This window comes from Apteryx rowi, unplaced genomic scaffold (genome assembly GCF_003343035.1).
Source record: "Apteryx rowi isolate R43461 unplaced genomic scaffold, aptRow1 scaffold_169, whole genome shotgun sequence".
Classification (NCBI taxonomy): domain Eukaryota; kingdom Metazoa; phylum Chordata; class Aves; order Apterygiformes; family Apterygidae; genus Apteryx; species Apteryx rowi.
Window position 1 is genome coordinate 73,387 of NW_020447963.1, and position 21,394 is coordinate 94,780.

General features: G+C 39.8%; 1 protein-coding gene across 2 annotated transcripts; it reads left to right on the forward strand.

The window, feature by feature from the left end:
- The first annotated feature begins 2,196 nt into the window (after positions 1-2,196).
- Positions 2,197-20,166, forward strand: FBXO28 (F-box protein 28). 2 transcript variants are annotated; one of them, XM_026060420.1, is made up of 7 exons: positions 2,351-2,442; positions 2,799-4,122; positions 5,028-5,234; positions 9,032-9,141; positions 10,119-10,257; positions 12,759-12,954; positions 14,754-15,374. In XM_026060420.1, exons 3-7 carry the CDS (start codon positions 5,220-5,222, stop codon positions 15,146-15,148), a joined length of 855 nt encoding a protein of 284 aa, XP_025916205.1. In that variant the 5' UTR covers positions 2,351-2,442; positions 2,799-4,122; positions 5,028-5,219; the 3' UTR covers positions 15,149-15,374. The 2 variants fall into 2 exon arrangements, with proteins under 2 accessions (XP_025916204.1, XP_025916205.1); XM_026060419.1 differs by lacking the exons at positions 2,799-4,122; positions 5,028-5,234 and having other exon boundaries at positions 2,197-2,442; positions 14,754-20,166.
- Positions 20,167-21,394: the final 1,228 nt, after the last annotated feature.

Genomic DNA, 21,394 nt, shown 5'->3' on the forward strand with positions numbered 1-21,394 from the left:
TATGAACCTGTCTCTTAACAACTCAAATGCCTTGAATTACATGCTAGAACAAAAAAGCATTCTCCAAGCTATTTTAAATTATACATGCTTAAGAAGGAGGAAAAGAAACACTTGCTTTTAAAGCATTAATGGACTGTCAGGCCAAACTTTGTGTGCCAAGCCATAAATTTATGAAGAATTCTCATAAGTGTGTTTTAAACTGCTGAGAATGCATGTGGAAGGCAATCAGATCCTGAAAGCAAACAGGAAAAAAACCCTTGTTCTAAGACAGCCAGATCATTTTACAGCAGCATTAATGAGGTGGAGGGGGAGCAAAACACTTCCAAATCCATACAAGGCACACAGTGTTCTCCTCCCAAAAAGGAAATATTAATTTCAGTCCACATTTTTGGAGTGCCATTAGGGTGACACACTTGAAGGCTTACCCTTGCTTTTTTCCTACTCCCAAGTAAATTCTTTCCCAGTTGCAAACATGTTGAGAGAGAGGTTCCAGGTAGGCTTTCGGGGAAAGGGGGGAGTTACACCATGTTGAGATAAACCTTCAAAAAGTAGCAGCCTAGCTGAAAAAATCTCCAGGGAATCTGCAGGCAGCCAATGCTTTATTCCTACAAGAATTTAAAGGCAGACTACCCCAGTGCCGGTGGTGCAACACGAGGTCCCATTCTCCTCCCCAACCCTGTTACTGCTTTTCCCCACACCTTTGCTCCTGTCACTTCTAGCATTCACGTAGGAATTTTCTTTGGGCAGTCAGTTTTCAGCAGCATCAGTTCCCTCATCAAACACGCGCACTCAACACCACTGACACAAACGCAGAAGTAAAAACATGCGGCGGAGGACAAAAGGAGACTGGCACCATACTTTTCAACAGCTGTACCAAATTCTGCCAGATTAAAATGGCATTAAAATGAAACAACGATGTCAGAGTCCATGACCGCACACAGAGGCAATGGGGAATGTTCTAGAAACAGCTCGAGGTCTCACCCCGTCCCTTTGCTACTCCAGATACAGCAGTGATATCCAGGAAACTTAATTTACAGGGTTAAAGGCAAATAAAAGAGCAGAATTTCTTTCATTCTAGGCCTTTTGCTTCCTCAATAATGTCCCAGCTAGCAGGGCGGCAGGCCCTGGTTTTTGCCAGCAGGCTCTGATCCCCAATGGCTGATCCCAGGGCCTGCGCACAGCCAGAGCACAGCAAGCTCATCACACGCAAGCCTCACCCACAGAGCGTCCCATCCAGGGAGATTTAGGTTGGAAATGAAAGGGGGGTGTTTACCCTCTCAAAAATTGTACGCACAATAAAGACCTCGATTCAATTTTTAAGAATAATGCAGCTGCACTTCACGTTAGGGTTACAGAGGCATTCTTCCCTATGCTCACTGAAATTCAGCCTCACCTGCCTTGGCTGCAGCCGTTTCTGCGCCACCGCCGCTATTCCTGTGGAGCTGAGGGAGCTCTTTTGAGTCCTCGAACAAAAGTGACTGGACCTCTCGGCAGCTATTAAATTTTCAGAGGTGCTTTGCGCACAATTCCTACAGCATCCTCTGATGGCCCTACTCTTGCTTCTCCTTCCACAGAGTAAGAAACACCAAATGTGTAGCTTTACGACGGCCAGTGCAGGACTAACGCACAATAACAACAGTTAGGTGGGTTCAGGCTACAGGTTTATTGAACTCAGTGTCCCGTTCCCAAGCACGGCCTGTGGCGGTTGCTTATGGCACGGRTGTAAGGGCCGCGCCGGACCCGCAGTGGTGTTTCCCTTGAGGCATCCTCTCGTCCAGCAACCCATTTCGGGAGCTCCTGGTGTCGCTGGCACACCCGGACCCCGTTATCAGGCCAGCCGTCCTTTTAAAACCTACTTTCACGTTTACCCGCCAGCACATTTGGCAACAACGAGTCCCCCAGTTTCATAGCTTTAATTCTGCTATTTTGTGCGTGTTCCCCACCGCTCGGGGCAACCGTCGAGCCCCCTCCACTCCCCCCTGTGTTTTAGCCCCGCGTACCCCCTTTTGGGGACGAGGCTCCCCGAGCGACCCCTCCCCTCCGCCAAGCCCAACGGCCGACGGCCAACGGCCTCGGCGCGGCCCCGCCCCCGCGCTCTGCCGCCCCCCAGGGGCGCGTCGGGGGCGTGGCCTCGCGCCCCGCCCCGCCCCGCCTGGCTCACAAGGGGCGGAAGTGTTGTCACAGGAAGTCTCGCTCCCCTCCCCGAGCGGAGGAAGGACAGACCCCAAGATGGCGGCGGCGGAGGAGCGGCTCCTGTCGGAGGGGGAAGGCGGCGCCATGGGCTCGGCGCGGCTCTCCCCGCCCCCRGTCCCGCAGCCCCAGGGGGCCCCGGCGCCCTTGGAGCAGCCGCCTCAGAGCAACACGCTCGTGGGGCTGCCCATCGTGGCGATCGAGAGCATCCTCGGCTTCCTGTCCTACGACGAGACGAGCCAGCTCCGCCTGGTAGGGGCCGGGGAAGGGAGGCGGGCGCGGGGCGCCGCCGGGGGGAGCCCGCCGGCCTCGGGGCGGGAGCGGCCCCCGGCGGCGCGGGAAGGTGTCGGCCGCCCCCGCCGGGGAAGGGGCCGAGGGGCCCTTTCTGCCGCCTGCCACCCCGCCCTCCAGCGCCGAGACGCGGAGGGGGGTGTGCGGGTATGTCTCTGTGCTTGTTCCTAATGGATTTTTGCCGTCTCTTAGGCCTCTCATTCCCTTCACGCCTTATAAAAATCATATGGTTGCTGAAGACTTATTTCTCCCAGTGGCTGCTTATCCTGGGGGACTAGTGTATTGTGTCTCATGTATGTATTTATTTTTACTTATAGAGCTTAAGCCTACAAGTGTAGGAGATGAGACTGCTGCTCCAAGGACCGTACCCTATCTAGAAATAAATGTGGGGCAAAAAAGAAGACTTAAGAAAGCCCTTGTCTGCCTGAAAGGCTGCCTGCTTCTTCCAGTCATGCTCGTAGATCTAATAAAAGATATTACCTCTACCTACAAACTTTATAATGTCAGAAAAGCTCAGGTGTCAGAGATGTCGCTAAGGAGATCAGTGTATATCAATCTCTGCCTGCCTGCATAAGGAGCCTCATGTAAACTGTGACATAATATGATAAACTGTTCTCTTGCTGAATTTCTTATGAGGTCACAAATGGAATAGTAGTGAGGGAATTAATACAAGGCTTATGTAACCTCCAATAAATTTGCGTGCACTATGCTGTTTCTATTTTAAGAACATAGATTAGTCTAAATGGGCTAATATTACAAGCATATTTCTGCATGCTACATGTGTCCTGGATCAGCAACCTGAAGTGTAGCATCCTGACACTAACTTTTTAAATTGAAAGCTCTTCAGTCAGAAACCCTGTTCTTATACTGCACCAAGCACGCTGATACTCAAATTCTAGCATGCTGCCAATCAACCGATCTCAAAAGATGGGGATTTTCTTTGCTTTCTCTGTGAGAGTAGGTAGTAGATCTGCTGGGGGGAAAAAATAGTACTGCCTTTTCAGACTGCAGCCTCCACTTTGAGGATTTACAGGCTGAATGAGGGGAAAGAAAAGTACATGTACTGTTTAGATATGCTTAGTGTTGTATGGTCTACATTACAACACKAGACACTACCCTTCTTTGCTGCAACTTTCCTGTTGCATTTTATAAATGGTAATACCTGTGGAAACTATTGCTAGTTGGCCATTGGGTTTCTTGGGGTTTTTGTTTGCTTTTTCTTTTTGTAAAGCTAAGTCTATGTTTGTAAGCAATGCTTTGACAGCAATGAAATTCAGAATAGGAAAGATGGTGGTTTTAATCATTAAAAGAGCTGTTTAACTCTGCATACCCCTTAAAAAGAGAAACACCTCTCTCTTGTAGCACATCTGAGTTAACTTTCTGGAAAAAGACCGCCACTTTCAGAAGTTTCAGAAACAAGCAAAACCAGACTGGATAAATACAGACTTAGACACACATGGAACAATACTGGATGCAAAATGAAGAAAACTGTACAATTGGTCTTCTCACATTTCTAATTTCTTATTCAGTGACAACCAAGAAGCTTAATCTCCATCAAATTTCTTACTTACCTTTACATATCAGAAGGCATTATGAAACAACTTCTGAGAAGAAAGGACACCTTTGTTAGCCAGCGCTGATGTAAGGAACTACAGCCTTTCTAATTTGATCTAGTCAAAAGTGTAACTCATAACTGCTTGCACTTGATCAGTGGAGTCTTTCAGGTGGCCATTCAAAACTAAAAATGTTCTTTTGGCATTTCACTGAAGGCTGTAAACAGGAATTAATAGACTAGATGTTTTATTTAAGTCTCTGTCAACAGTGYCTGGAGTTAAGGTAGCATTTAAAAATAATAATGCTTAGGTATAAGTTCATCATTTTCAGATTTTTAAAGGCTACCATTAGACTTAGGAGACACTCATATACTTCTGCACTAAGATCTGTCTTGCACACAGTCAGTAGATGCTTCTTCTTTTTGAAAATTGACTTGAGCTACTTAAGGTGAATGAATATATCTGATACTGAGTAGTATTCTGCTAAAGATGCACTGCAGGAGCGAATTAACTGAATGACAGGAGTTAAATTGCTTATGTCTCATGCGCTTATTAAAAATGTGCTCAAAAGCAGCCTTATCATCACATGGAATGCCACGTTCTAAGGAATTAAAGTGTCTTGGGGAAGGAAGAGATGATCCAGGACATCAACCAACCTAAACAAAACTTAATCATGTATTGGCACAAAATTTGGCTTGCCTAAACCGATCACTTTCAGTGCACTCTCTGAATCCCAACATTGCAGGAAATGGATGTCCTAATCTTTTTCTGGGTCTCCCTAGTTGACTGGTCTGTACGAAATCCTTGTGTTGAACTAGTACTGAAGCTAGACTGCTTGCAAGAAGACAGACAGAGGAGTTGGCTAGGTGGGAGGACATAAAACACTAGCAAGTTTTCAGATTAAAATAAAGATAGGAACCTATATTGTTTATACAGAGCATAATGAGCATAATCTAAGGCTAAAGATCCGTAAGTCTTTTTCTGTCGCTAAAGGACGAAGTAAAGAACGTTTCCTGCTTTTGATGATTGCCTCCAGGCAAGGCAAGACCATGGTCCCCTCCCTGCACAAGGAAGCACTCGCTATACTTCACTGGGCATAATGCCTTCTGCTATTCCTGATGTTACTGCATTTAAAAGCATAAATGAAGCAGCTGACTGGTTAAGCAGAGAAGTAGATCTAAACTAATGGAGACTAAACAAGTAGGTATTCAGAATGCAATCATGTCTGAAATTATGCCTTAATGCAAATCTTGAGTTCTCAAACTTTTGTTCGCATAAAGTGAATGAGAGGAAAGCAGCAGCATTTGACTCTCTGCCCTTTCAAATATTTGCTTCATTCACTTCTTCCCAAATGTTATCCTAAGAGAAACACAGAAAAATCTGAAAACCCCAAAGATTTTGTCATTATGTCTGAATCTGTAACATTCTGGCCAAGCTACAGACTAGTATGCTTGCTGATAAGGAAGCTAGCACACCTTCCAGCTTTCGAAAGCTTCTTTTACTATGCTTTTTCTAAGGATTGTACAGTGGCACTGAATTTTTTACTATGTTTTAGTGACTGTACAGCAGTTCTGAGTTAACTAATTTATTGGAAGGCAGAAGGACAAATAATTTGAGAAAATCACATAATAAAAGATTATTTAAAATACTATAGGTCTGAGAGAAAAACATTGTCTTTCAGTCTCTTCTATAGGAAACATTATATCRTGGATAAGAGAATGACTCTACGTTTTCATTCATGCTTTGCCATTGTCCTGGAACAAGTCATTTCACTTAATTATGCATTATTCATWTTACATCAAATTCACTTAATTATGCCTCTGACTCCCTGCCTGTAAAATGGAGTTGAAACCGCTTTCTGTAAAGCACTTTAAATTCCACTGATAAATAGTAGTATGTAACTTTTTTCTATTAAATATGCTGACATCTGTGTCTGGAAGAGGCACTCCTAATTCTGAGACACAACCTTTGAAAATGCTGAGTAATGCTGATTCTAGGCAAGGATTCTGTTTTAAACATCAATTTGGAGCTTGGATACCATCTAATGGATTGCAGTAGTGATGATGCAGCTGCAAACCTTTGCCAGTTGTCTTAAAACAGTAGAACAAACTTGTGCTGTTTTAACATTCTCTTTAAAGATACACTTAGCCAAGAGGATGAGAGCTGGATGCTTTCAGAGTGGGATAGTAATGAAATCCTTATACTCCAGTTTCTTTTCACTCACATATCTGAGCCTGGAAATGCACTTCCATTCAGGCTCTTACCACAGCAAGGATGATGAGACACAAATAATCCGTAACTGCCTCCATGTACTCTCTGAAGAGAAGTTTGTCTTGGATTTGGACACATGTAACAAGTGTCTTAAATTCTGCTGCAAACTTGCACTTTTTTTTCTCCAGACCATGAAAAAAGACTGATATCCTTTGGACAGCACAGTTTTAATCTTCTCGCAGTTTCAGTAAATCTGGATTTACAGGCACTTCTATTTTAAGGCTTCTTGCTGAAGTCATCAACGTTTTGTCACTTACTTATACCTCGCCCCAGAAAGGCATTATGAAATGCGGTCTCTGTGTGGCCTCTGACTACCAAAGCAAAAGAATATGTATTGAATCAAAATACCTCAATATATTTTACCTTCTGTCTTGATACCGGTCATCTGTTAGTGAAGCTTGGGAGAAATAACACATGCTTGAGGACAGGGAAGCTGGTAATCCTCGATGAGATTGTGCCAGTTTAGTCTATTTGCAAATGAAGTGGAAAATCTGTTCTTCTTTAGAAACTGTTATACTGTATAGTCACCATCATAACCAACTTTAGTTCTACTCTTCATGTGGTCCTGGAATAACTCTTTAACATAGGAATTTGAACAGAGTCTTCTGGTTGGACTTGACATTTGAGGAAACTTGGGCTCTCTTGGCTTTAGGCTACAATAAGAAAAGATTCGCAAAAACTGGCAAATATAAACATGAATAAATTTAAACTTTTGGCTTGCTTATGGTCCATTGAAATAGCTAGAATCAGAAACTGTCTTGGACTAATAATAAATGCTTTTAAGTGTGGTGATGCTACTCTGTGTRTGAGTGCTGACTATGCAATCTAATACAAGTATATTGTTCTTATAACTTGAGGTGCCATATGGTTTTAAATGATGTCATCAGGAACCAGATGAGAATTAAGGGGTGATTGGTAAAATACGTTGTAGGCAAGCACTTTTGTTTTCTGGTGGTACTTGTGGTCTGTTTAGCATTGGGTTCTAGATTGATTATTGGCACAAATATGAATAGTGTCCAGAAATTGGTGTAAATAATTCTTAACTTCTCTCAAACAGTTGCTGAGAAGCTTAACCAAATGAGTGAGATTAGAAAATCTAATATTTAAAAACCTAGTGCAGTTCATTTTACCCATTGAGGCCTACTGCCTCAGATGTGGGAGGGCTTCAACACACTGGAAGGTACTTTCTGCCACCAGGTGTCAGTATAAACATAATTATAATTGCTCTTTTTATTTTTACTGTATTTGCCCTTAATAATGTATCTAGGCTTGTTTTTCTCTTGTGCTGAATAATTGCATAGTCAACCATAGCCTTTGTGCAGGTACCAGTTCCTAGTTTAGAGGTTTGTTATCATTAGAACTGAAATAAGCTGYTAAGTTTTATACTCAAAAGCCATATCAGATCTAGGCATCACTAATGCAGTTAATATCTTGGAAGAAATGTGACAATTTCTTCCTTCCTGTAACTGAAGGACCAGCATTATTTTTTCTACACTGAAAATAATTTAACTGATTCTAGTGAATGGGGGAGAGAGGGGGGGAGCATGCTGAGATTCTGCAGCTAGCCCGTCTGATCATTTATGTTTGATCATTTATGTTAACAAGGAGGATCTACTACAAAGGAACAGACAGATTGACAGCAATTACTTAATCGTCTGTTAAGACAGGTCTGTTTGAAAGGGTTATTGCTTGCTCATAGAAGCTATGCTATGACTGCAGAAAGACTCACAGAAAGTAGATCATCTTCAAGCAGTGACTTCCATAGAAAGAGAAAATAATTGCAGACTTTTCAAGGAAAGGTCAGCATCTTCTTCCTCAAGCTATAGAACTATGTAGACTTCAAAGTTATGAAATGAGTAGTGTATGGAGGGGAAGAAGTGTCTGTTTAAAATAAAAGTAAAGAATCCATCGTAAGTGTGATCACATCGGGAGTAGTCTATACTCTTGTACAAAAAATAACAATAATTAAAAAGGACAGAGTTGGTTCACTAAGTTCTTGCCTCTTCAGAACTACTAATTGCAAGTACTTTAACCTTTCTTACACATTGACTTTGTCTTGTCACTGGTTACTTTGTAAAGGTCTAAATTTATCAGCTTATTATTTYTTCTGCAGCTATTAACAGCCTTTCTCCCTAAAGCTGTGCAAAAATTGAGGTTATTGGTATCCAACATAGCAAATAAAGGAATCCATTAGAGGAGAAAAGACTTTTTATAAGAAAAGTTATCTTATTTCCCTTGCACTTTATTGTGTAAGTTTTTAATTTTAATTCTTGTTGTCTTGAGAAACATAAACCCTAAATATTGAACTAAAATCACTGTGATTTCTTGTTTGTAGGATTTATTTTTGAGACTACAAAATATTAACTTTACTAGAATCCCTCTGGAGGCCACACTCAAACCCAGGCACAGATTGTTGCAACTTCCATTAAAATCAGAGAGGAATTATATCTGCTTACATAAGGGTGGGATTCAGCCTATTGTCTTAGGCAGTGTCAGGAGATTAGTTTATGAGCTTCACGGAACATAGCTGTTTCTTTGGGGGATTTCCTGATCACTGTTAGAGATGGCGATGTGTTATGCTGAACTGCAATTTCTGCTTCTCGAAAAGGAGGAAAAACTGATAGCTAAGAGAATCTTGTACTACTCAGCATGTATGGTTGAGATAACAGTAAAAGTGACTTTTGGCCTTATTTGAGACTTAATTTATTCTTTTTACTTAAATACAGGTTTGTAAGCGAATGGACTTGGTTTGCCAGCGAATGTTAAATCAGGGATTTCTGAAAGTGGAAAGATACCACAACTTGTGTCAAAAGCAAGTTAAAGCTCAGCTTCCAAGGTATGTACCAATTAAAACTGTAGTTAAACCTAAAGCAGTTAGCTTATTTTAAGCATAATACTAAAAAGGAATCTCTTGCTGCCTATATAGCTTATATATCCTGAAAATTTGAATCATATTTGTTTTAATTTCTTTTGTTTTCCAAAAGCACCTAAACCTAAGATCTAGTTACAAAATAATGGTGTGGATGAATGTAATTTTAGTACACCGGGAGCTGGAATTTTGGAAAGTGTCTCTGGTATTTTAAACAGAGAAAAGAAAGGTCCTGTATTACTCAGCTGTTCTGGAATGGGTAAATGCCATTCCTTTTCAAGACAGACTGCCTTCATTGATGACTTACCTATAACTCTGCTTAAAATAGCAAGATGCTTCAGTGCCAACGATTGAACTGGGGAAGAGGAGGGGGTCTGACAAGTGAGCATTACGGGGAACTAAAGGTTCATTCTAAAGCAATGTCTTTTCTCCCCCTTTCAGTGAATAAGTGCATCTCCTGCTGTCCCATCAGATTTCTCAGGGTAAAGAAACTAAATGCTACTAATGTTGAGATCTTTTGTCAGAAATGTTTATATCTCAACTTAAAGTTAGTAGCAAGCAGTAATATATTTAATTTGTGTCAATTGTGTTGAAGTACTAACTGTAGGAATATGGGGCCATAAAATATTTATACTGACTCAGTGTCTACTGCTAGTTAGTACTAAAAGCTTGTTTATGAATAGTGTCCTAAATTACATACAGAGTATATGGATCACATAAAACTTGTAGTAATTATTCAGGGAACAAATGTTGTCTAAGAAAGTATACTACGCTGTTACTGTCTGGTTCTTATCTTTATCAGCTTTTCCATAAAGACAGAGCTAATTTAAGTGGTTACATTTTCAAACCTCAAAAGGTTTTTAAGAATGAAATTGAGCGATTGTTGCAGTTCTATTTTGTTGACTGATTGTTAAATCGGTGTCACTTAATGGTCTGTCTCCTAGACGGGAGTCAGAAAGAAGAAATCATTCATTAGCTCGTCATGCAGACATCCTTGCTGCTGTAGAAACAAGACTCTCTCTGTTAAATATGACTTTCATGAAGTATGTGGATTCCAATCTCTGTTGCTTCATACCTGGAAAGGTAAAATGTAAACTGTATTATGCAAATGTATATCTCTGTGTTTAAAAAAAAAAAAAAAAAAAGCGTAACTTCAAGTAAATTTGTCCTGGCTAAAAAATGTACGTATAATCTGGAACTGTGTTTTGGATACTTACAAACACACAAGCCAAAACTCTGCTATAAAAGGCAGTATGAAATGAATGAACCAGACTATATCTAAATATCAGTTCCTTAACTTGATTTCTGTTTCCCCTTAAAATCTCTTAATTTTGATGTTTGACTTGCAGAATATACATCCTTTTACAAGAAGCATAGAGGATGCGTAGGTTTTAAGTCTGAATTGTAATTATACAAAACAACTGGAGGCCAGGTCATCGGAAGATGTAGTAGTTCAGACTGCGTACAACACTAAGGATTCAGACCATCAGGAAGACTTTAAGCACCTTTCTTAGGGGTCTGAGTTAGATTAATTGAATTAAGATATTTAGTATGTGGAAATACTGTTTAGTATTAAAATGAATGGTGTATTTTTGTACACTACATGAACTTAGTTTTAAACAGATAAGCTTTGCTAATATTATTACTACTGAACAACTGGAGGTATTTCAGAATACTATGCCAACATAAAATATAAATTATCTAAGTGAGATGTATGTCAGAGCTATCAGAGTTTTATAAGCTGTGAAAACAGAGGTGTACACGGGAATTGACACAGTCATGATCTGAGGAAGACTGGTAGAGCTCAGGTTTGAATCAAGTCTGTGAATATTAGCCTAATGCTCTATTCATTGATCTCTTTTCATATGAGGTTTGGATAAGTGGATATTAATTTTCCATGGGCATATAACTGAATTGCCACTGAGATGAACTGAGAAGATAGCTGTTGGATTCAGATGAATGGCAGACATTTCTCCCTTCAGTATAGTAGGGATAGGCTGTGAGCATGAAATGTAAGATTAAGAGTAACAATTTCTGTATTCTCTTTTGACTTGATATTTACACCATTCCAGAAGTTCTTGATACTAGCATGCTGATGGAGTTCTTAAAAGAAATGTTGCCTTAATTGCTTTTTTCAGGAGTGGAGGGAAGGCAGTAGTCAAGCTAGACCTTGGGTGTGCAGGAATTGGGCAAGTGAGCTTGCCAGCCATTTTCCTTGTGGGAACTGGGTCATAAGGATCTTGTTTGTATTCAGATATAACAGCTAAAAAGATTTTATTTTCTTCTTCATTTAGTATACTAGTTCGGTAGCACTGCTGCTCTCAGCACAGTCATCAGTTCACAACTTTCTGGTCAAGCAAATTTCAGACATTGTGTTTACTTACAGTGTATGGTTTCCCCCACCTGCCCTGCTCCCCTCAGTAAACCTTCATTTGAATGAAGCTGCTACAGAAATTTCAGGACCTGAATTCATGTTAGAATATATGAATCCTGATTTGAGTTTCAGCGTACTGTGTAAGGGTTCCTGGTCAATAACAGAATGCTGCTGCAAGATTTTATGTTGATCATAGCAGGAAAATGCTTTGAGGATGTCATTTTTAAGAGGCTATAACATGGAAAAGATTAGAGAAGACTTTTGTACTTGCTTGCTGTACGCTTTTGTATGCTTGCTGGGTGATGAGACACTTTGGTCATCAGTCTAGCTCTTGCAACTTTTAATCTAAGCTTCCTTTATTAAAACACAAAATGCAATTGTGTTGTCTTACCTATGATTCTTAGGTCTTGAGRTCTTTATTTTTCAGTAGACTCTTCAGCCATTCTTAATCCTGTACAAAAGAACTAATCATGTCAGTAGTTTCTATATTAAGAGACCAGCACTCCTATTTTGACCTGTTCAGACTATAATTCATAATTAGCAAGGCTCTGTATCTCTCCTGAACAAAGGGCTTGTTTTTGAAGCCTGTTAAGATGGTGCTTATATTCTCTGCCAATTGTGGATTAATATTTCATAATTAATATATTTTGGACCTAATCTGGATTTGCAGTATCTTAGGTGTATGCAAGTGAACTCAAGTAATATATTTGCAGCTCTTCAGAGTGGCACGATAATTCTTGCTATTCTGTTCACATGTTACATATGCCTCATGATTGGCTGGGGAATGACTGCTCTGCAGATGTGGTTAGTGTGGCTTCCAGGATCTTGCTTCAGGTTCTCCAAAAAGAAATGTGTATACTCTACTGCATACAGATTATATAATACAGAATTCAAGTATGGATGTAGTAAAACAAATGTTCCTAATTAATATCTCACACAATGAGCAGTAGTTCATGAGTTTGAAGAGAATCGCTGTGATATATCAAGTGAATGTTTTCTCTAATATATGAAAAACTTCATTTCTGCCTCTACAAAATACAGCATTTCGTTTCAAATAGCTGATATAAAACTAAAGTACAGAGTGATATGCAAGAGTAATACTTATGTAGTAAAAGCCCCTAAGTACACCAACGCTATAGCTTCTGGAGTGATCTGAAATAATCTTGTCTTCCCTTTATCAGAAAATCCTAATGTTTATTAAATATTTTAGGTAATCGATGAAATTTATCGTGTGCTAAGGTATGTAAACTCTACAAGAGCTCCTCAGAGAGCCCATGAAGTTCTTCAAGAACTAAGGGACATTTCTTCCATGGCTATGGAATATTTTGATGAGAAGATTGTTCCAATACTGAAAAGAAAGCTGCCTGGGTCAGATGTATCAGGACGTCTCATAGGAGCTGCCCCAGGTATTAATTCCACCATATAGTTAAGTTTTATTTATTTTTTTTCTTTAAAAACTCATAGCACATCTTTTTAAAGCTCCCTTCTTTAAACATGAGCTTCATTACATACATATCGATGATACTTGTTTCTTAAGAATGTTAAATGAAATTTGTTTGCCTTGAAATTTAAGGAGGCTTTGTACTACCCAAAGAATGGTCACTTGAATGTATGTTATAATTATGCATAGTGTGTATTCATTAAACAAACGCTTTTGTGCCACCAATGAATGAGACTTTATCATTGCACTTGGTTGAAATTTGGCACGTGAGATGACAACTCAAGATGACTTATTTTTAGTACAGTCAGCCTAAGCTGTTGTAGTGCACAGAGAGCTAGAACATACTTGGATGTGCTATTTTACTTTCCTGGGGCCCTAATGTATGCACTAACAAGCAAAATACTTGTGGGTAATATGAAAAAAGCAGTTAAAATAACAGTCTACAAGTAAAYCAATAAATTGGTTCTTTGTATAACCTGTCAGTTTCCATAATTTATGTGAACCGAAGTCTGGGGTGGTTGCCTCATATCTAATGGCCAAAGCAAAAGGTTAGTAGAACTGTAGTGTTTTCCCTCTACAAAACTTCTTTCCACACACTGTTGGAGAACCTTAGATCGTGAAATAAGCTCTCCGCAAGGATAACTTCACAAACAAACATACAAAAAGTTACAACTTAAGCAAAAATGGTAGGTCTAACAGTAGGAGCTGCTTGATGTTTCTGCTATGTCCTGTCCATCCTTTTAGCTGTAAGTGTATGTATTACTTCTTAAGTATAGCCTCTTAATTATACCTCAGTTCCACTGAGTCTCTCAGGTGAGGAAGTGTTGCCCAAAACCATAGTTGATGTCAATCAACTTTTCAAGCCCAAGACTTTATATGGCATAAAAATACTTATCATGTGTTGAGGGAAGAACATACCTATCTAACAGCGACTCTTTAGTGTCAGATAGCTGTAACTATGCTGGTATCTTAAAGGAAAAAAGGGAGAAGAGTGATTGTTCAAGACTGTTCTAGACTATTCTTTCTTCATAGTGCTTAAAAGTTGCATCTTACTTGCACTACATCCTGGAAGAGTGAAACTTATGATAGAAAAAGTGAGTGAAATTATATAGTAGCTATTAGTCTCATTGATTTGTAGGAGCTTTATCGAAAACAACATTCCTAAGCTCAAACTCCGGTATGGTTTTAGGACCCAAGAAGTAGAGCAACAGACTGTGTGCAAAAGATCAGGGAAAACAAATCTCTTCTTTCTAAACAATAAGTTAAACTGAAATATCTTGTCAAGCCCCAAAACACAAAATTTCAGTTTCACCTGTGTACAACTATGACAGCAGAATTGTACTGTTATATTGAAATGTATATTGAAATGTATTAAATTATATTTATATGTTCTGTAATATGTCTTATTTATAGCCGTGTTGGAGTTTTTTGACTTAGCTGTGACATTAAGTCTGGCTGACAATATAATCTCTCCACATAACTTTTGATACAGCAAAAGAGGGCTTATATGCAGAAAATGAATGATGAGCTGTTTTCCAGCCTACTGAAAATCTAAGTATTTCAGTTAAACTAGTTGTGCCCTGAAATACCACATGCTCTTGTTATACGCTTAAATAACTATCACTCTGTTTACATGTTCACATAACTTGCAGCCGGTGTTCAGATTCGTGTTTGGGGAGTAGGGGAAGCAAGATATGAAAACTGGGAGATAATTGCTACTTCTGTCTTAAAGATATAGAGAATAAATCACTGTTTTCTCTGAAGTTCCAGGGCCTTCTGCAGCACTAACAACAATGCAGCTGTTCTCCAAGCAAAACCCTTCGAGGCAGGAAGTCACCAAACTCCAGCAGCAAGTGAAAACAAACGGTGCGGGTGTGACGATGCTAAGGCGGGAAATCTCAGAGCTTCGCACCAAAGTGCAAGAACAACAGAAACAACTCCAAGACCAAGATCAGAAACTGCTAGAGCAAACCCAAATCATAGGTGAACAGAATGCCCGATTGGCTGAGCTTGAACGCAAACTGCGAGAGGTGATGGAGAGCGCAGTAGGAAATTCCTCAGGTTCTGGCTCAAATGAAGAATCTCCTAGAAAACGGAGGAAGGCAGCTGAATCCGTAGACTGTCCTAGGAAATCTAAACGCCTTCGAAACAGAAAATAACTTGGGAGTAAATGACGCCTTCAGGAGGATACACTGCTTTAGTAGCCCAAGCAGATCCCTGCTTGTTTGGATACTGTGACTAGTTTCATGGTGTCACTTAGGCTGCTGGCTCTTCAAAATACCACTTAGACTTGAACAGTAATTTTCTTTCATTGAGACTTTTCCCCTGCTTTCTGTCTGGGTGGGCCTAATTCACAGGATCTTTAAGATTTGCAATAGATACGTACTAACCTGACCTGCTCTATCATGTTTTGAAGGGTTAATCTTTTTTTCTGTGCAGATGTGTTTAAAGTAAACTTATTTGTGTTTATGCATATATTCACATAAAATCTTAAATAAATCCAGTCTTAACTGACTAGAAAGTTAAGCTTACAAACAGATGTCCTGTTCACTTGAAGAAAAGACCCACTTTTTAAATCTTGTTTTAGAGAACTTGACCTTTTTTGTTACAAGTGACCTTGTCTGGAATGTCTGAAAAGTAGTTAATACTTTTTTGGGATCTATGTAATGAGTAAAACTGACTTCTTAAGCTATGGTATTGGCTATATATTTTTGTAAACTTACAAGGAAGGGCCTTCTATCCAGTCTTTACATGCACACACCCTAGTTCTAGGTCTTGGGAGCCATATTCTACATTTGCATGGATAGGTGCATGTACTGCTTAGCCTGCTAAAAGCACTTGCCTGAAGTCGTTCTTAACTCTGGAAGAGAGTAGAGACCTATAAAGCAAATCTTTGTTCCTCAGCCATAACTTAGCACCTGCTTTCAGCACAACTGCTTTCTTACGAGGAGGTGGTCTTACGAGGCTAGTTGCAGGAGAGTTTGGAGCCCGGCTATCCACCACTTTCACTGCCTGTAAATCGCAGGTACTGTTAGCCAAAGCTTGAGAATTGAGAAGCTGCCTGTGCGTCACTTTGATTCATAGGCCAACGTCAGTAAGTATTAGACAAGCTGTCCCTACAGGAACCAAGCTCAGTGGGGCACCATTTGAATGAAACGCTGTATTATGGAAAAACTTAAACTATTTTGTGTGTATGTGTTGGGGGGAGGGAGGGGGGGGATGTGTGGAGATTTCTCTGTAATACYGATGACAATATTCTAGCTTTCCTTATCCTAAAAGGTAAATCACATCAGACAAAGCTTTAATTTCTTTTGCACTTCTGTTTTGAGCTTGTAACTGGAAAAGCATGTCTTGCACTGTTCAGTCTCTCTGGTCACTTTAACAACCTCAGAGTTGTGTACAGTGATTTTTTTCCCCCGTCTGTATATTTTTGGAACCTTATACAAATACCATTGTCCTTGTTTTTGTTTTAATGTACTAAACTATGTAGCTTTATCATTTGACTTATGTTTTCTTTTTTTAAGCTGCTGCTTTGGGTTTAGGTGGTACTGAATTCAACTTGGTGTGGCACTAAACATGCAAATGCTGCAGCTGTAGCTGTTTAAAATATTGATAATATTACAGTGGGTTAAAGCGCAAATTTCTCATGTTTTGTATAGCTGTCAGCATAACATACTGGTTGTATTTGTCACCAAACAAATCAGGAGTTAGCTGGTCAAATGTTCTTAGAATCATAGGAGAAATGACATTTTTCCTGAAACTTAAGCTTCAAGTTTTACTTCTAAAACATATTAGTTCATATCAGAAACAACATTGCAAAATATCATTGCAAATGTCTAATTTTTGGCAGACATTTAATTTTGAAATAAACTTGTATGTTAGTTTGAGGCTTTTAAAAAGGTATGTTTCTTTTTAAGCAAGGCATCAAGCAAATGATTAAAGGTTATCTGGGGGAAAAGTTAAACTGCTAAAGGACCATATACTGTTATTGGTCTTCCATAGCTCATAAATCTTTTACTGTTGCAGACCTCCTGAATATAGATATCAACTGTTCGGTTAAAAATACTTGCATGTGCCTTCATCTTTTAAAAAATAATTTTGAATGGTTCTAAGGGTCAGCATGATAGCTGTAATTCACTTGTACCAAACAATACACAGTACAAATTCATTTAATGGGCTTATTACTTTACCAGATATTTGTGGTTAAATACTTCTACACAAGTAAAAACCTGTGAAGTGCATTTTTTAAAACAGTTTATTCATACATCTCTAAAATCTTTCACTTCAGTTTCTTTATTAATTTCTAGAAGATGCAAACAAATTTCCCCCTCCCCAGTATACGAATAGTTTTTAGGTTAATTAGGCGTAGCATTTATTTATGTCGGTGAATCTCTAGCTATGTGTACACTGAGATGGAGAGAAGAATAGCCTACTGTGATATGAAATATTCTCTGTGAACAGTGCCAAGTTGGAACCTTGAGCTCAAGGAAGTAGCATGTGCTGCAAGTTAGCAGGTGCATCCTGACCCTCTGCATGCTGCCAAGTACAGTAAAATTGAACCAGGCCCACCAAGCTTAATGGGGAGGAGGGAGGGCTGCAAGCTTCRAGAAAAGCCAAGGATACAACAGAGCTACACAACTTCCTGGGGAGGGAGAGAGGGAGGGATCAGTACTGATCAGCTGGCCCTGGAAGGACTTTCAGACGAGTATGTGTCAGTGGGATAGAATGTAGAAAACAGAACGAACTAATAGTTTTGAGAAAATAGCTGCAGTGTTAACTTTGACATCATATTGTCCCTAAAATAAAAAAGATGCATTTTGCTATATATAAACAAATTGACAAACAGGCTGAAGTAAAGCTAAATCACTTCTGAATTTATAAATTTCTATGCAAGTTTACATTGCTTAGTATACCAACACTGAAAAGTACAGTGTTAGATTAGGCTGTTTAAGGGAGAACCTCAAACTAGTGAGACTAAGATGTAGCTTATAAAGTTATACCAAAAACCATTGTATTTGCAAACAGCTGTCACTTGGTGTTGTTCAGTTTTTGTACGTCTATCAAGGGCTAAAACTAAACAGCTCAGAGTGAAAGAGAAAGTGATAGTACAGCTAGACACAATCTTCTGTAGTTACTATCTTAACATAGCTTAAAACTGTTTCTAATACTGAGACTAATGTTCCTTCTTTTGTAGCTTCTTTTACTTTTTCTAAAAACAGCAGCTTCCTTCACAAACTGCTTTTTGCTTCATAGTAGGCTCTCCTTTTTTTTTCAAAAGTCTGTAAAAATCAGAAGTCTATAGTGTATCTAATGAGTATGGTGAAAACGGTATCAAGACACTCTAAATGCTGCGCAGTGGTACTTTTTTGAGGGCAAAGCTGTTTGCAATCACCTCTCACTCCCCAAATTCAACAACTTGTGATTTTTGTATGAGTATATGTAAATGCAGTATGCAAGCACCTTCTGAACCGGGGCTCACAGAATGCAATAGGTGGAAGCCCTGAAGTGAGAAAGATGACCTGCTTAACAAGAGAAATTTCTCAGATTGAAGAACAGATAGAAACTAATGGTAGATTCTTAAATATCTGATACTCGCAGCATAGCACATTAACTTCATAGTAAAAGTTCATTAATATTAATGAGGATGTCTTCACAAAATTTCTTAAAATAAAAAGTAAGACTGTATTGGACAGAACCTTAGTTGTCCTTACTGAGATCTTGTAACAGCTATAGGTAAGCACTAAGATTGCTTAAGGCATTTTCAGCACCAAGGGCCTCTTGAAAACAGGATGGCTTAGGATGTAATCATACCTGTCTTCAGACAGGCAGAAAATTACATAATTCCTTGGTGCTCCTGCTGGTTCTAAGAAAGTAATCGGCAATTTACAGTGATAGATTATTCTTAGATTCAGCAGTAAATTGTTTGGAGTATTTTATGGTAATGTGTCTGCGAGTTGTGCAYTGTTCTGGTACTCTGCAGTGCCGTTCCTGTACTGCTTTGCACTGTACCTGGACCAGCTCATTTGTCAGTGTGCTCTCTGCTCTTCCAGAGCTGGGCTTCACTTCCCTGCTTAAACAGCAACATACTGCCAGATCCAGTTAACGTGCGACTGAACGCTCTAGGATTCGTGTTCTAGCCTTGTGCCAGCTGAAGTCATACTGAAGTCTTGGATCTACTTGTCTTCTGAAGGGGAAATGTCAGATACAAAAACTGTTAGCTTCCTGAAGACCTGATAAATCTGGATTTGTTACATGAACTGCTTAAACCATGAAGACTCAGTGATTAAATAGGAACAACAAACTTAGCTGCACCTCAAGGAATTCTCTTACCCTTGGGCAATTACATTTCCCAACACCTTCCCATTTAATATTTTTCTGTTGTTTAAGCGTTGTTTGGCTGATAATGGCATGTTTAGTTTATAAATCTGKGATCTTTTGTTTAATTACCATACTGAAACTTGTGATTGTTTGCAAACATGCMCATCTGCAGTGCAGGAAATCTGCCTCTGTCTACTGAACTCTGGTCTTAGGCCTTTCCTCCAGTGCTCCTAGTGACCAGCTGCAACCTTTCCTAGCAGTAGATGCACTCGCTCTTTTGGCAGGATCACACCAATGGATGAGAAGGTCTTTGGTGCAGTGATGGACAGCAGTGCTAATATTTGAACTACAACAAGAGGGGAACATTTTCAGAAAYATAATGTACAGTGTTTAGAGTGCAGTTGAGTGAAACACTTCTGATCCTGGCAACTTTTCAGACAGCTTCTGCACTGCTACCAAAAAAAACAAAACAAAACTATTTTACCTCTGTGTGAGGTAAGATTTGAAATCCTAGGCTGCACCTGTCCTCAAAAAGTACAAAATTCAGATTGTGTGACTAAGCAGGGAAAAGCTGTGAATAGTCTTATTTTCCATGTATTCTCTACTTGCTCCTTTTTTACTACTAATCCCCTCCTAATATGCATACATTCAAAAATGCATGTAAACAAAAATATTACCAAACTGTTATGTTTTATAGTTCCTGTGCTTTGTCCATTACTTCAGATTGTAACATTTTCAAGGTGGGGATTGTATTTCCTTTGTGTTTGCACAATTGCACATGGGGCTTTTGGCAGCTAGTACATATAAGCCTTWTATTATTGGTGGTTGTTATTAATAAATTTTACGTGATTCATCATGACCCTTGAGATATCCGTATCACATGAATTTAATAGATAACGTGTAACTTTGTGATAACTTTTTCTATTGTTTTTAACACTACTATTGATGTATTTTCATTTGAGTGGCTTTATGGACAAATAACATCCCAAGCATTCAACTTCTACATAAAATAATCTTTGTAACTGAAATGCCCACAGGAAATATTATATGAAAATAGGTGCAGGAAAAGATTGAGTTTAGTACTTATAGAGGAGATTGTCAAGTTCTTAAAATATCTTATATCATCACAAGAAGTGAAGAAAACAGACCTTGGTGTAGGCATTTTGAATAGCAGTTAAATATCTTTAGGCAGTCTATAGAAATTAGTATTTTGGCCAAATGATAGCTAATCCTTACAGCCACATCGTTTACTTTTGGGAGGAAAAAGTATTTTTAAAAGAGCCACCATATTCAGCTGCTGTAACATGCTGTTTCTATTTTCAGTCTTCCTTCAGAAGAAAATGAGTCACGTGAGGCCGTGCTGTCTGCCCATGACTTTTGAACACATTGTCCATGCAATGGATAAGGGGTAGAAATCTCACAGATAGTTAAATGCCTACAAACTTCATTAAAGTTAGCAGCTGGGTGGAAGAGTGGGATCCAGTCAGTATTTTCAGTGAGGGAAAGGCAGGCAGGACTCAAGCGTGAAAGATCCTGGTCTGCCCCGGACACGATCCGTCGGATGTGCAGCTCCAGACCTGCTGTGGCACGCAGCTCTTCCCAGTCAGAAAGTCGTCGGTGCTGGGTGGAGCAGGGCAGGAAATACGGCTGTGGAAGTAGTTTAGGTGAAATTTAAATTTGTAAGGCTTCATTAGTCCAGTTTCTTGCAAGACAGTCTGTGCTCTCCCTTCTATCATTTTGCATTATTGGATTGGGAGAGAAGGAGGCTTTCCATAACGTTAYGGTGCTGGATGACTCCCCAAAGTAAAGCTAGAATTACAAGCTAAGAATTTTCTCAAATTTCTTAAAAATTAATCACGCATGCGGCATTATGGAAAATTAATAATGCAGACAACTTCCCCATCCGAGCTCCCCCTGGCCTCACTGACGGTGCCACGCCGCAACGACCTTCTCACAGTTTGACTCCAGCAKCTTTAAAATTCCCCCGCCGCTCGTGCCCGACACGTCAGCCCGCCGCCCGGCCTCCGCGGCCTTCAGCACACGCCGCGGCCCCGGCGGCGCCCTGCACGCGCCCTGCGCGGGGGGAG